This window comes from Dunckerocampus dactyliophorus, chromosome 15 (genome assembly GCF_027744805.1).
Source record: "Dunckerocampus dactyliophorus isolate RoL2022-P2 chromosome 15, RoL_Ddac_1.1, whole genome shotgun sequence".
Lineage (NCBI taxonomy): Eukaryota > Metazoa > Chordata > Actinopteri > Syngnathiformes > Syngnathidae > Dunckerocampus > Dunckerocampus dactyliophorus.
This window is the reverse complement of record NC_072833.1, coordinates 14142583-14158130: the sequence shown is the minus strand read 5'-3', so window position 1 is coordinate 14158130 and position 15548 is coordinate 14142583. Positions and strand designations below refer to the sequence as shown.

The 15548-nt window shown below is 41.1% G+C and overlaps 1 protein-coding gene across 16 annotated transcripts in view; it reads left to right on the top strand.

Annotated features, from left to right (window-relative positions):
• Positions 1-14752, top strand: part of LOC129194612 (adhesion G protein-coupled receptor L3-like) — a 197573-nt gene extending 182821 nt beyond the window's left edge. For 3 of the 16 annotated variants that reach the window (XM_054799799.1, XM_054799793.1, XM_054799792.1), the window contains 4 exons: positions 251-347; positions 7836-7955; positions 9663-9714; positions 10871-11073. In XM_054799799.1, coding sequence (XP_054655774.1) covers positions 251-347; positions 7836-7955; positions 9663-9714; positions 10871-10931 — 330 coding nt within the window. In that variant the 3' untranslated portion in view covers positions 10932-11073. Of the gene's footprint in view, positions 1-250; positions 348-7835; positions 7956-9662; positions 9719-10870 lie in introns of those variants that run through there. The other 13 variants (XM_054799796.1, XM_054799788.1, XM_054799785.1 and 10 more) reach the window with 6 other exon arrangements.
• Positions 14753-15548: the final 796 nt, after the last annotated feature.

Below are 15548 nucleotides of genomic sequence, written 5' to 3'. Positions count from 1 at the left end.
TCCTGTGAGCCCCTCTGACGCAGGATTGAGAGTTGTCAGCAGCAACAGCGGCGGCTAGCCAAAGACCCTTAGCTTGTGCACCAGCCCGTGGGACTGCGGCATAATTAACTAGGATCAAGCTGTCTCTGATTGAGCGCCCCCGAGACGCTGATTCGGAAAGCCTTGACTGATGACTTTATTATTGACTCGGTGCGGATATTCCGTCTTTTAATCTTTTTTGATATTACTGCTGTTTCCCCCCCCCCCACAGAGCCGCATACGACGTATGTGGAACGACACAGTGAGAAAACAGTCCGAGTCGTCGTTCATGACTGGTGACGTCAACAGCTCAGCGTCTCTCAACAGAGGTATTTGACTCGTCTTCTGATATCCTTGTTCGTTTGTTTTTGTGGGGACACTTTCTCCCCCATTTGGGTAAAACTGCAGTACTGATTGTAATTTCATTGTACTAAATAGGGTCCTAACAAATGGGCAAAAGTCTTCCAGAAAGTGGCACCTGCACTTGTGCTTTTTGGACAAATTTGGCATGCAGGGAGAGTTACAGATGCGTAATTTTGTACTTCAAAGCAAATATCTCACAAAGATCACTGTAAAGAAATACGTAGGACAAAAGCTTTTTCTGGTTTTTGTGCCCTTCCCGATCACTATGTGGGTTAACCACAAGGTGGGGCTAAAGTATGAACAAATATAGTCCCAAAACTCATTCTAAAAGTCGTACAATTAAATTTAGATTTTATTTTAATGGAAGGATTTTGGCTTTTGGCTTTTTTTTGTGATGCCAGCACAGAAGGCTATCGATGATGTTTGATAACCATACTGCTGTACCAGAAATGGAACTTGTATTTTATTATTCAATATTCATTATTTATTCTAACATAGGACAGTTCTTTTTCAAATAGTAACAATACATTTACAGCAATGCCGTCGATGGAACATCAACCATCAGCCAATCCTTACATATGAAACTGATCTTATCCACCGATCTTGTTTACCTGCCTTACTAGCTCTGAAAGTCAGCCACTGTCCCCTTTTGCTCTGTCCGACTGACAGCTAGCAGTCGAGCTAAGGCTAAAGCAAAAGCTTGCTGGAGCAAAGAGCCAGGCACCCCTAATCCCGGTGCACCCCTAATTCTATGCAAAATTCCATACATAAACGCAAAGCAAGACAAGTTTGTTTATAGAGCACAATTCATACACAAGGAAAAAGTGCTGTATTGCTGTATTGTTGTGTGATTCGTTGAGTTAGTTATGAGTATGAGTTGAGTTACTTCCACACCTACGGTGGCCTGACTTTGACCCTCGAATGGATTACTGCTGTTTAAATTATTTGGCAACAGAATGGATGTATTGTGTCTCATAAATTGCGCAAAAGCAGGTGACTACATTTAAAAACACTGAGGCGGTGATCGGGTTAATAATTCAGAGGTTCTCCTTATGGAGGAGCCACCATGTTGACGACTCTTGAGTGGCTAATTATGACCGTCTTGACACGTCCTCCTTGTGTTGCAACATCCATCCATCTTTGTAACGGTGCATTAGTGTCCACGCCAACCACAAATTTAGTACCAGTGCGACTGCGGAGATGGGGGACGTTGGGGAGGGCGCGTCACATTATGGATGGATGCCAGTTTGTGGCTCCATGCCCGACCAAGCGGAGAGACTCCTTAAGCTAGCTAATGCATTATGATGAAATGCTTTTTATTAACGGCTTTTTCCACGCTGGGTTTTTTTTCCACCACGTTGATTTTTTTTTTTTTTTTTTACAAGGCCATTCAGCAGTTTTTTTTAAAGCTTGAAGAGGGATTGGTGATGCTTGATGAGCTGGGGAAAGAATAGAGGTTCTTTATGATTAATAATGGATAACTAGAGCTTTAAAAAGAACACATCACTCCCTTTTTTCGAGCATTCTCCTGCTACTGTAAATAACAGATACAGTTATGGGGAAAATGAGCAGACCACCCGTGTTCCTTTAGTTTCTTGTTCATTGTAATGCCTGATGCAACCAAAGGGAGCTTTGTTTGGACAAATAGAATGACATTTCTGTGCAGTACAATTCTACAGCTACAGTATTCATGTAAGAACTGAAGCAATTTTGGTTATTGTCAAGAAAACCACGGCACTTGCTTGATATCAGCTCTTAAATGAAACTCTTATGAGCTACTGTACATTTATCATCATTATATTTGTCCAAACAAATATGCACCTTTAGTTGTACCAGGCATTAAAATGGATCAATAAACAAAGGTGCTCTAATCATTTCTTCCAGGACTGTATAATGACAGGGAAAATGTGATCATAACCATAGAACAAATGAATGAAATCGAATAGGAAATGTCTTAAGTAATATTTGAACTGTCGTAGTGTGAAAAGAAGCTACAAAACGTCAAAGTAAAACAACGTGCCCTCTGAAGATTTAGTCCAAATCATGTACTCTATGTCCAAATTTTGCACACTTTTTTTGGTTTGTGTCTCTCCAGTGAAAGCACACATTGCCAGATATTGTGATTTTTGTTTTATTTTTTCGGTTTTATCCCGTGAAAAGCAGATATGTCCAATTTTTCATCTTTGGGGGGTCCTTTTTGTCCAGGAAATGTACAGGTATGTTCATTGACAAGTGTGCATCTTCAAATCTGCTAATTTGGCGTGTTGGTAGGGGGTTTGTGTATGTTTTTCTTCGCTTCTCATCAGTTTAAATCAGCGGTTCTCGACCGGTTGGGTCGCAGGACCTGCCGTCACCCTTCAATGACAGGCAGATTTGCTATTTTTTTACGTAAACTTCTCAAATATCTTATTTATTTAATAAAAAATATTGATGTATGTCAATTTGAAATGTAAAAAGACTGTTTGCAACAGCTAGAGGGTGCTGACTTTTATTTAGTTTAGTTTAGTTTTGTTTTGCAAGCATTATATCGTGCCCTCTTCCTGCTCCAAGCATGTAAGCTGCGCCCCAGGTAACGCACACATGCGCAGGAGCCTCTGCTAAGCGCTGGCGGTGTTATTTTGAGCCAGTTGCAAACAGTCCCTTTGTTCTTATCTAAATATATCTCCAAATGTAGCTTTTTTTTGGTAAATCCAAGAAAAAAAACCCTTATGGAATAGAAATAAATACACATTTTCAGCACTCTGCAACTGTGAAAAAGCTTCTTAACTTTCATCGGGTTCTTTCCCGTTTAAATCTGATGCACGGAAAACCAAATATCACCACCATTCAGCGCGTGGCGGAGATTGCAGAGGCACTAATCACACGGCCTACTGTGAAAGTATCTCGCTGCGTGGAGGTCGGCCGTTAGGGAAGTGACGAGTCATTTGACAGTGGCAGACACTTATATGGGGGACACTTATACGGGGGACAGACATCCCATAAATTGGAAATGACCTCCAATGTGATGGAGGCGCAGTAATGACCACTTTACATCCACTCAGGTTATTTCCACAGCGTCTGATTTTCTTTTTTTTGGTGCTCTCCTTGGCTAGGAGATGTCAAAGAAAATAAGCTAGCAAGCCACATGCCGTCTTTTACTCTTTTAACGTACAGTTTTAACGTAAAAGAGCTCATATGGCTTGTATGAAGCCATGGCGACCCCTTGTCAAGTGTCAAGTACATGTATCTCCAGATTTAACATCATTTTTGCCAATGAAAAACATGTATCTCCATATTTCCTATTTTTTGTTTTGCCTTGTGAAAAGCATGGATGTCCAAATTTTGCAATTTTGTCATTTTTGCCGATGAAAGACACGCTTCTCCAGATTTTATAACTTGGTTGTTTGTGCCAAGACATGTATGTTCAAATTTTGTATTGTTGAAAAATCAATTTGATCGCAAGTATCTTCAAATTTTGTATTTTTTGTGATTTGTATCCAAAGAAAAGCATATACTGTATCTTCAAACGTAGTCTTTTTCCTTTAACCCATGAACACCATGTATCATTTTGCAGTTTTTTTGACATTTTTTCCAAAAAGACCCCCCAAAACTATTTCTAGCATATTTTTTGGACAAAAGCAAAAAAATCTCACAAATTGGACTTGCCTTTTTTTACCTGACATTGTTGCTTTAAAGCTATAGTTGGGATTTTCTTCCATGAAGTTGTATGACATCCCCATCAGCGGTGCAGTGCATCAACAGCCACTTTTCCCGCACTTTGTCCTGTGAGCCGAGTTAGTCAGATTTCAGTGTTGAGGACAGCAGTTCCAGCTGGTTGGTGGGGTAAGTAAAGCGTTTGCTTCTCACAACAATATGCGTTTAAAACAGTAACACATTTGCATCACAACACCATTTTCCACGAAATAGCCAGACCTCACACTCGATCTGCGTTATTTTTTTGTATCACTGCGCGCTGCCACCAGCTGTCAACTGTTGCACACCTGTTGCACGCCTGTTGCACACCTGCTTCACTGCTGAAAGTAAGTGAAAGTAAGCATGTCATCGTGACGTCATCGTCTTCTGGGTATGTGGCACTGATCTGTATGAAAAAAATCTGGATAGGCCATTGGTCAATGACTTGTGAAGCCACGCGGCCGCCATATTACCACTCACAATAAACACTTTTCGGAAAAGGACTTATGTAAGAACTTGTGAGTTGTTAAGCCTGTTGTTAGTTTGTTACCCACTCACACTAAATGCACAACAGGTGTGCTTGAGCTTAGTCATAAGGACTCGGGTATGATCATTTTTAAAAATTCTGTCGATATCATACCATACCTGAGTCATAACGGCTTTACATAGGGGGCCGTGGGGGATATGCAAACAAACAACCGCGACTGGACTACTAAATAATTTGTGGTTGTTTGCAAATATAAAAAATATGTTTTTTTTGTTTACCCGAATTTCAAATGAACCCCCAAATGGAGGCAATGTTTATACAATATATTATTAGATATTACATATTATTCCTGTGGTTTTTGTTCAAATATATTTCTATATCAGAAAAGAGGTTATTTCTATTTCATAACACAAACAAAAAAAAAATAAAAATCAGCAAAATGTTAAATGATTTTAAAACTTGTCCAAAGTCTCTCTCTTTTATGATTCATATTTTGTACAGACGAGAGCATAGTGAATTGTATGAAAGTAAGAAAAAAAAGTAAAGGATCATGACCATGGATTTTAGTGGAAAAAGGGGAAGGGATATGCAGTTAAAATGAAAATCTCTTTCTCGAGGAGTAAAACTAAGCATTGCTATAGGGGAGTGCTGAGCCAGGGTGCAGAGTAGAATTTTGTTCCGAAGGCAATGAGAATTGGAAGGGGAAAAGTACATTTAATATAGCCAAAAGATAGAGAATAACGTATCAAATCGTTTTTAAGCGATGAAGGTTGCGTTACTTGAAGGAATGGGAGAATCTCCCCGCTTTTTAATTTAAAATATAGATGTTGTGCGAGCCTCTTCATCTGCTTTGTACACTCTGTACAGTACGCTGTGCGAATGTAGTCTGCTACGTACGACATGTGAGTGGTAAGATGGCCTCTCTGTGGCTTCAGCGGCTTGGACGGGCGCGTGTGACGTATGATCGATCCAGATTCTTTTTGTCCAGATCAGTGGTATGTGGTGGTCATGGGAGTAGTGGACCTGTCAAATACACTTGATTCGCTTTTTCTTCTTTTACATCACTTTCACTTCAGTATTCATATTTAACTTGTCTGTCTTTATTTGAAACTCCTTTTAAGTGACTTTTATGGCGACAGTATGTAACGTGAGGATGTTTTGTACGCCTGGTAGTTTATGGTCCAGTAGCAGTGAGGCTTCGTGACGTCATCATCCAGCGCGGCGAGTCCCAGGTCAAAACATACGCTTACGTACGTAGAAGCAATAAATGGTGTGCAACGGCTTGCGGGAAAGAAGGAGAAGAGAGGAAAGGCTGAGAAGCTGTAGTTTTTGTTGACCTTGTGTTTGTTTTCTTACACATTTACACTCGCGTTTCTGATGTATTCCTTTTTTACATTACCACGTTTCTTTACACTACTGTGCGCCATCTGCCAACACTTCACATGCAAAGTATCTGTTTGCTCCCCCGGTTTGGTCTCACCATTATCAAAACGTATTATCATAAGCCCACTACACCACGGTATCCTGTTCAGTGTCTCTGCCATCAAGACAGAGGACCCATCCCGACTCCCTCAGCGGCAAAAGGTACAAGGAGGCCACATTACTTGCTAGTTGTTGCACCATTCTTTCAAACGGTTGCACAAAAAAGTCATTTGGCCCGTACAGGCGAGAAAGTTTCAACACCTAATTGAAGATACCATAACAGATTAATTTGCTGAGAAAGAATGTCCCTCACCTTTAGGTGCAACGTGCAGGTTGGGATTGCACTATTTAAAGTAAATAATTAATCGTGGCAAGCTATACCACCCTCTGTTCATCTTGATCTTGTATTGCAGTTTTAAACATTTTTTTGTTCTCATTGATAATTAATTTTAAGTATGTCAGCATTATTTATAATTTCCACCTGATTCCCTGACAAAAAACAACGGGAATCAAGGAAACCTCACCTGCACTGTCCACTATCCAGGTATTTATTTCAATGAGTCGTTTCCGATCGTATCGTTCTAAATGAATCAATAACGTTCTTGAATTTTATCGGCAACTAGGAATCATGATATGAATCGAATTGTTCTTAAAACCTACACCCCTCGTCACACCCTGACTCTTTTCCATCTTATTTTGACTGATTTCCAAATGACACTGGACATCCTTGTCAACTTTTATTAGAAACACATACAGCTAACATACACTATACTGTATAATGTGACTGGAAGCATACTCATAGAAACGTGGGGGCGACGTCACTTAATAATAATAATAACAGTCATCATATAATGTTATGTTACGTAGTGGCTTCTCTTGGTGTTTTGCTGCACAGAACATTACTAGCTGATTCTTGACAGCCTGTTCTGAGTATAATGCTGTCATCTAATTAGGCGGCATCTAATTAGCTAGTATATAGTTTTTACCTGGGGTGTTAACACTATATGCGGTGTTTCCTCCTCTGTCTTGGGTGTGTAGGGAAAATAATCCTTCTCGCTGAAGTGTGCACTTTGGTACCCACTTTATAGCAAATATGGCAAGAAGCCAAAGTTGTCTCATAGCAACGTCCGTGACAGGAAAACGATGGAATATAATAGGGCGATTCAGACACATTCCGTTGTTACAGCCCAGCATCTTTTTTGTGACAATACCGCTCTAGCCTAGCTCTCAGTTTAGCTCTCCCGCGTCGCAGCGGTCCTCATCCGCGCATGTCAACACCGTGGAACACATACACAGGCAGCAGCAGGCAGTGATGCGAACAGAGAGAAAATAACGCTGATCGATTCTCGCTTTTTTGATGCAAATGTGTTACTCTTTTTAACGCATGTTGCTTTGAGAAGCAAAACGCTTTACTTAAGTGGCCACCCACCAACTATCTGGAGCTACCGACCAGAACTCTGCTCACAGGACCAAGTGGGGGGTAAGTCACCGTTGATGCACTACACAGCTGATGGGGATGCTATACAGCTTCATGTGAAAAAATCAGAACTATCCCTTAAAGCTAATATATCCACTTGCCCAACTATCACTGTAAGTCATTACATGTACATTTTGCTAATGCTAATTCTTAAAAAAAACAACAATGGCAATCCTTTTGACGTCACAGTAACTCTGCATTTATTATATTTTGCCCAAAAATGAGTGCAGAGTGGGTTTTGCTGCGCAAATGCACTACAAATGGCTGGTTGTGTCATCACTTCCATTTGTCAATCCACATGCATTAATGATCATTTGGATGTTAATCCCTCCAAGCTGAAATGTATGTTCCTTCTCTGTTCCTGTTCCTGTCCTGTTGTCACTGTGGCTGCTGCAGGGGCTAACCATCTTATACCTAACGCACTCCTGCGTCCTCATGGCACGAACAATCCCTATAATACATTGCTTGGGGAGTCGGCGGTCTATAACAACCCTCTGGGCATGTACAACGTGCAAGGTGTGCTCGCTTCTCTTTGTTCTTCCCACCAGCTGGAGCAGCGTTTTTGCATGGTTTCTTTTGTTCGACGATCATTTTTACGAAGAAAACAAACAAAAACACTGCTGCAGATGTTGTGTTTTGTCTGTTTTTGCACATTTGTGTGGCCACATTGGGTATAAAGCTGGAGCAAACAGTCATCACCTTCAATGACCGTAGAAATGCATACAACCACCATGTATCCCACTGAGCATCCTCCAGTTGTTTATGAGGCTAGATACGAATAGAATAGAATAGAACAGAATAGAATACAATAGAAGAAGCATTCCTTTGATGCCTTAGCATAAAATTATGAAAAAAAACCTAAAATATTATATCAATTTGTAATATAAATACAGTTGATCCCCGCACATTCGCAATCCAGCATTCACGGCCCCACAGCTTTGAGGATTTTTGGTCAAAAAATTAATACAAAAAAATATTTGAAAATAGGCCATTTTTCCACAGAAAAGACATCTCATTCACCCTAAGTCGGTAATAATAAATAAATGCATGGTAATACAAGTAAAACGTATAGCGTACATGTACCAATGTACCATGTTTACATGCTTATGTCATGCGTTTTCGTCTAGTGATGAGCTTTTGCACTTTGTTTGACGGTCCTTGAACCCACCAGAGTTTCTCTGAGGCGCAAAAATGAATCACATGAAACAAAACTTGCAGCAAGGTGAACGTAGGTCAATATATATTTGTACATTCGGACGGCCGTTTACACAAAGTGGATATTTTTATCACTGGAATTACTGGACTTGCAACAGGCAAGCAATGTGGGTTACGCTATGTGGCTTGGAGAAACACCTTCCCTGACAGCTTACCAAGACGACTCAGCAGCCTGCACTGCAGGGCCGCCTCGTACTACCGCTAGCCACTTCAGAAGGAGATGGAGGCGGCCCCACAACAGGCGCTAAACGCGGTTGTAGCTTCATCTTTTATATTGATCATCATTGTCATTCGTAAGTGTTGAGCACGTATACATTTTATACTTTAAAATACATTTAATAAGTCTGTGAGAGATATATTTAGGTTGGATTGTGCATTTAGCTGGTTAGATTCCATTGCCAGTGAACAATGGCAATTGAAGAGAGAGGTTTCTGGGGCTGAATCTAATTTACGGGAAACGCGTGGATCTACTGTAGATGATTTATATATATTTTTTTAAGTTAAAATGGGGGGAAAAGGTGATTATAACATTTGTAAAATATGTATAATACCAGAGTAAAATATTACAAAGAATATTTTTTAAATAATTATAAATTATAACTTATAAAAATGAACTTAAAATGATTTAAAAGAACAATTACATACACACATACATATTATATATCATACATCACACATATCAGAGTCAAGTCAAAATGACATAGTATATAAATATGATATATTATACATATTTTCATGTTTTTTCAGGCATCACAGCATCAGAAATATCATGAAATGCTTGTTTATTTGCTATATTGTATACGGAACACTCCCAAAAGTTTGGGAACACCTGCAGGTGTTCCCAAACTTATGGCGATGCTCTGCCAAAATGTGCATGCTGACTTATTGCATTTATTATTATTCTTATTTTCATCCGCATACTGTGCGTATGTGTGTGCATTTCTGTTCTATTCTACTGTTTGGCTTATTGTCTTCTTCTTGTCTTTCCCCTCATGCTGTCCCTTTAAGAGCCCTACAGAGAGACAAGTATGGGAGTCAAACTAAACATTGCTTATCAAATGTAATTGACTTCTTCGGCTTCTACTTCCTTTTTCCACTCTTCAATGCTGACAAAGTCATTCTACAAAGGCCCCGATTTCAAATTGAAAAGAAATAATAATATGTAATGATAATAACCTACATACTGTACATTCATTGGTTTCTTTGATGTGTGAATTCTTACAGTTGGCATTTAAATCCAATTTGACATGTAAGAAAGATCAGTAGGTATTGACTTGCTGAACATCGAGCAGCAATCATCCTCGCCTTTGTTCATGCGCTTTGTTTAAAACACTTACTTTGATTGTTTTTTTGTACATGGAAATTAATGCCATTGATTTGCTCGTATGGGACAATATGGTTGGTTCCTGATTCACTAGTGCATTTTGAAGTGCATGGACGTGATGTGGTTTATTTTATTTGATATCTTTGTGATTTGTGCTGTGTGCTATGTGCTGTTCTTTGCTTAATGTTGTCCATCGACAAAACCACAGTGGAAATCAGAGCTCGGACATTTTCCCCATTGAAAATAATGGGAACCACGTGGCGTAATTAGCGGTCCGTGTCGGGGTCAAACAGTAGCCCATGTCAAATTTTTATGAACTGTACAGGCGATGTTTTCAAGTAAATCTTGAGCATTCAGCATTATGACCTTTTCACATACAGACACATCATTGTCGCTTACAGCCTGGACACTGACACGCTACGCTATCCTCCTATAAAGACAGTTTTGAAGTAGGTTCTCCAAAACAGCAGAGCACCACTGTCATATAGAGCATATTTGACATGCATTTTTGCAGTAGGTCCTTAAAAACAGCAGTACTATACGTACATTGTTATCCGATCACACGCATTTTCAGACGCTTTGTCCAAAAATGTCATGTTTTAATGTAAGCTGGAGAAAAAGCCAGAAACATTAGGATTTTCCTTTGATGAAATTCCTGAACTGTACGACGCTTGGTGGAGCGGGCTGTTGGTTGTCATTGCATACTTAGCATGTGTGCTTTTTCATTTCCCAATTTTTTTTTGTTTCCAAAAATAGCACTTTGTCTAATTGTGATAAAGTTCTTGAGGATCGTAGTGTGAAAGCCTAGCGATCGCTGTAGCTACGGCAATTTCCTCCCATCATCCACCACCCATCTAATTTCTAATCTCCATGGTTCCTTGTGTCATTCCAGAGGGAATCCTGAACAATGCCCGGGATACAAGTGTCATGGATACTCTACCACTGAATGGTAACCACGGTTACAGCATTGCCAGCGCCGATTACATGAGTGACTGCGTCCAGATCATCGAGCGGGGCTACAACCACAACAAGGAGACCACCCTGGAGAAGAAGATCCTCAAGGAGCTGGCTTGCAGTTACATCCCGTCCTACCTGAACAACTCCCATGAGCAGAACCGGAACCTCGTGAACAAGCTGGTGAATAATGTCAACAAGGAGGGCGTCGGGGGCGGGGGCATGGGTTACGGGATGAGAGCAGGGATGGGCGTGGCCTTCCCCTTGCACCACGATGAAGGCTTGGAGTTAATCCATGAGGAGTCAAACGTGCCGCTCCTGCCTCCTCTGGAGACCCTGCACAATCACCTCCACCAGTCGCCACCGCCCCTGCCGCTGACCCATCACCACACCTTCACATCTGCCGCCCCCTCTCCTCCTTCTTCCCGGAGGCGGATTCCACAGGAGAACACCGAGAGCTTCTTTCCGTTGCTTAAGCACACTGAGGATTCATCTCCGAGCCACAACCAGAGAGACTCGTTGTACACCAGCATGCCCATGCTGCCGGGCCACCCTGATGATGTGCCCCCGGGTACAAAGGAAGGGGGCGAGGGGAAGAGTCCAGGCGCCAGCTCGGACGATGTTTACTACAAAAGCATGCCCAACCTCGGCTCTGGGAACCACCTTCATCAGCTGCATTCCTACTACCAGCTAGGACGAGGCAGCAGTGATGGTTTCATCGTGCCGCCCAACAAGGAGGACCTGTCCCCAGTGGGGTCCCACCAGGAGCCCTCACACCTAGTCACCAGCCTATAGGCACCACCCCCTCATTGCACCATCATGTTATACATTATCGCCCATGTTTCCATCAGCAGCCAAAAGGGCGGTGACCATGCTCGAGTTATGTCTCGGAAAAAAGGCTCACTAGCGGACCTATACAAATCCGGGCCACCCCAACGACATGTCCCCTGGTACCAAGGAAGGGGACAAGGCCAAGAGTCTAGGCGCTAGTACAGACGATGTTTACTACAGAAGCATGCCCAACCTCGGCTCCGGGAACCACTTCCATCAGTTGCGATGGTTTCATCATTCCACTTAACAAGGTGGACCTGTCCCCACCGGGGTCCTACCAGGAGCCCTCACATCTGGTAACCTGCCTGTAGGCTCAACCTTCACAAAGCACCACCCTTTTATACATTATCTACAGTCCATCAGTTGTCGGCAGCCTTTTCATGCTAAAAGTGTGGTGACTTTGTACCATGCTCTGGGCCGCCCTACCAAAGTAGGGGCCGAGGCCCGGGGTCCAGGCGCTGTTTCGGATGACGTTTACTACAAAAGTATGCCCATCCTCGATTCTGGAAACCACCTCTATCATCTGCGATGGTTTCACAAGGAGGACCTGTCACCAAAGGGGCCCCACCAGTAGCCCTCACAATTGATCACCAGCCTGGAGGCGCCACCCCACCACCCCACCACAATATTATACATTTCCTAGCGTGTTCCATCATCTGTTGTTGGCAGTGCTAGCCTTTCGATTTAAAAGGGCGGTGACTTCGTACCATGCACGAGTTAGGTCTCGGAAAACAGACTAGCTTGAGGAACTATACAAATCCACCAAAAACAAACAAAAAAAAAGACTATTTTATTACCCTTGCATTGACTTTTTCCAAGGATTATTCTTTGTTTTGTTGGAGCTGCAGCACATTTTGTTTGCTGAAGAATCAAAGAATCATAGCCGTTCTTCTTCTGTTTATTTTAATGTAATAAAACTAATAATAATGAGAGATATTTCTATGTAATTGTACAGTAACTAGCATTGCACATAAATAGGACATTTTGGTTTCAGAAGACCCCGCCCCCCTCCCCCCTTTAAATGTTGTCTATCATAAAAACAAACAAAAAAACATGGAGGCATTATTTGTGCAATGTCTTTTTTTTTCCTCCCCTTTTTTCCAAATAAATAGGAGTGTAGATAGCAGTGCTGGTAAAGAAAGATTTCTCCGATTGACAATTAATAATAAAAAAAATTTAAAAAATTGAATAATTGACGATGAGCACTTGGCACTTGTACAAAGATGGCTGTTCGACTTATTAAAGAAGAAAATGATTTTGGATTGATGATTGGTAGTGGATTTATTTATTGGGCTACAACCTTTTTGCAGCGTAGTTTAACAATGTGTACCGTCTAAGCTTTGCAGGGCTCGCAGGTAAGGTGAGGTTTCCTACATTCATTTTTTTTAATCGTTTTTTTCAGTCTACAATGAGCAATAATACAGTGGGACCTCAGTTTTGGTCATTAGTCTGTTCCAAAAGGTCAGACGAAAACTGAAACACAGTCATTTTTTGCAGAGGAAATAATAATTAGGAAATAATGTAAGTCCAATTAATCTGTTCCAGACACCCAAAAATATTAACAAAAATACATTTTTATAGAGAATAAATATAGTCTTACATGCAGAAAACAATGCAAAATAATTATAAATGACAAGTGAAATGAATAAACGAACATTTAACATCACTTTTAGCTTTATTGAGGATTCTTGTTGACGGCAAGGCGAGTAGCTGTTGGGAGCGAAGAGAAAGGGACCCACACTTGACTTCGCTTGACGTGAATCACACCAACAACATTTCAACAATGTTCCATCCAAGAGTCACACGACTTTATTTACATCGACGGATGCAATCACATGCATTTTACAGCAAACAAAACACTGCTTTACGGCACAACACGCCACATGTGGCGATGCTGCTGTATGCTACAAGCATCTTCCATCGTGTGGTCTGTTTTATTAACACTTTCACCCCTTTCGCAACATTGGTTTCCTTGATTTCTTTTTTCTTTGCAAGTGTGGTGACCCACATGAGTTAAAAAGGACCAAGGTGTTGTATATGGCATCAATACAGTTCATCAGAGTGCATAAAGACCACTCGCTGTGTGCTCACGGTCTCTGAATAATAGCTCATGGCCGCTCTCCGTGCCTTCTGCGCGCTCATTGTTGATGAACCGGATAGACTCACTTTAAACACCTATTGTCTCCAGGGTCAGAACCAACCCAGGCAGAGTAATCAGCGGGTCATCAGGCGGGTCAACATGGCCTCCTTACTCTCCCGTAGCAAGTCAGTAGACCATCACAATAACTCCCAAGCTGCTCAATAAATTCATACTTTAAACGTATGTCTGTTCTTCAACTCTGACATCTCCATCCTCAAGTTTTAACCAAATTCTGCCACCCGCCCCCCTGGAGAAGTTAGGCATTTAAAGTGACCAATCCGAAAGGAGATGAGGATCAGGGGATGTCTCATCAATGCCCACCCCCAGAGTACCACAACTCAGCAACTACGAGCGCACAGAAGGCACAGAGTGACCGCGAGTGAGGGTTCGCGGCTTGGAGGCTTTTTTTAATGGTGTATAATCAACGTTTCTGCAACGTTATATTATTAGCTACAAACAGAAAGTGCCACAGTACGTGACAAATGCACTGGTTTGTTACGCACAATGTTGGATGATAACCGAGACAGTGACAGTGTACGAAAAATTTGTGCAAAAACTTTCTTATAAAAACGAATCATACGAAAACTGGGGCATTCGAAAACAAGGGCTGTCAAGTGATTAAAAATTGTAATCAAATTAATCACAGTTTTCCATTCAATTAATCATGATTAATCACCATTTGCAACTATGTGTGAAATATGCCTTTTTTTTACTGTATTTTTATGAACAAAAAGATACATATTAGCATGTATTAACAGCTCCAAATGAACTGAACATTTAAATCGAGCTAAAAGATAGCACACATGTCTGAAAATCTATTTGCTGAACACCAGTCTCTTTAATAGTAGTATATAGTATATTTGAATCACACTTTAACTGTGTTATTATGAGCCATGAAGAGTTGCGTTCAAAAACAAGTACTTTAAGTTGAATATTCATTATTTTGATTGTAGATGTATTTTATTTCCGAGCATACTTAAAAGCATCCAATTGTACTTGCGCAGTAAGAGTTACGTTAGATCCACCTTGTTTTTCTTTGAGTTTATTTAGACCACACATACACACATAATAAAGACCTTATTGTGATTTTTGGAGCGTCTGTGAATGCATCTCACGGTCATCCGGTGACAATGAGGAAGTCTTTTCCTGAGGAGGACCAGAGACGTGTTTGTGAGTAGGGATGCTTATGTGGTGCTGGAATTGCACTGCTGTTGATGTGTTCAGGTCAGAATACAGTTAAAGAAGAGCGTCAGACTACGTGTGACTGTGTGGAGACGCTCCGCTATGCTTCCATCTGCCGTCACAACAGACAGGTATGGCTTGACATGATGCGCATGTGTTAATTACGCTAAAAATGTTAATTATGCCCCGGTTAGCATGTTGTCAAAATTCCGTTAGTCCAGCCAATATTTTGCCTGGGTTTGTGTATGTACAATATAGCGCACATCTTGTGTTATCAATACACTGCGTGAGTCCAACTATGTTTGTGTATGTGTGTGTGTATTTTTTATTACAAAACATCCCTGTTAGCAGCCTATTAGCTTGCTAATACATGGAAACAGACAGCTCCGTTGCCCAGCTATGATGTCGTCAGCGGTTGACTGTGTATTTCTTTGCTAATTAACACTGTTACACCACAAGTCAT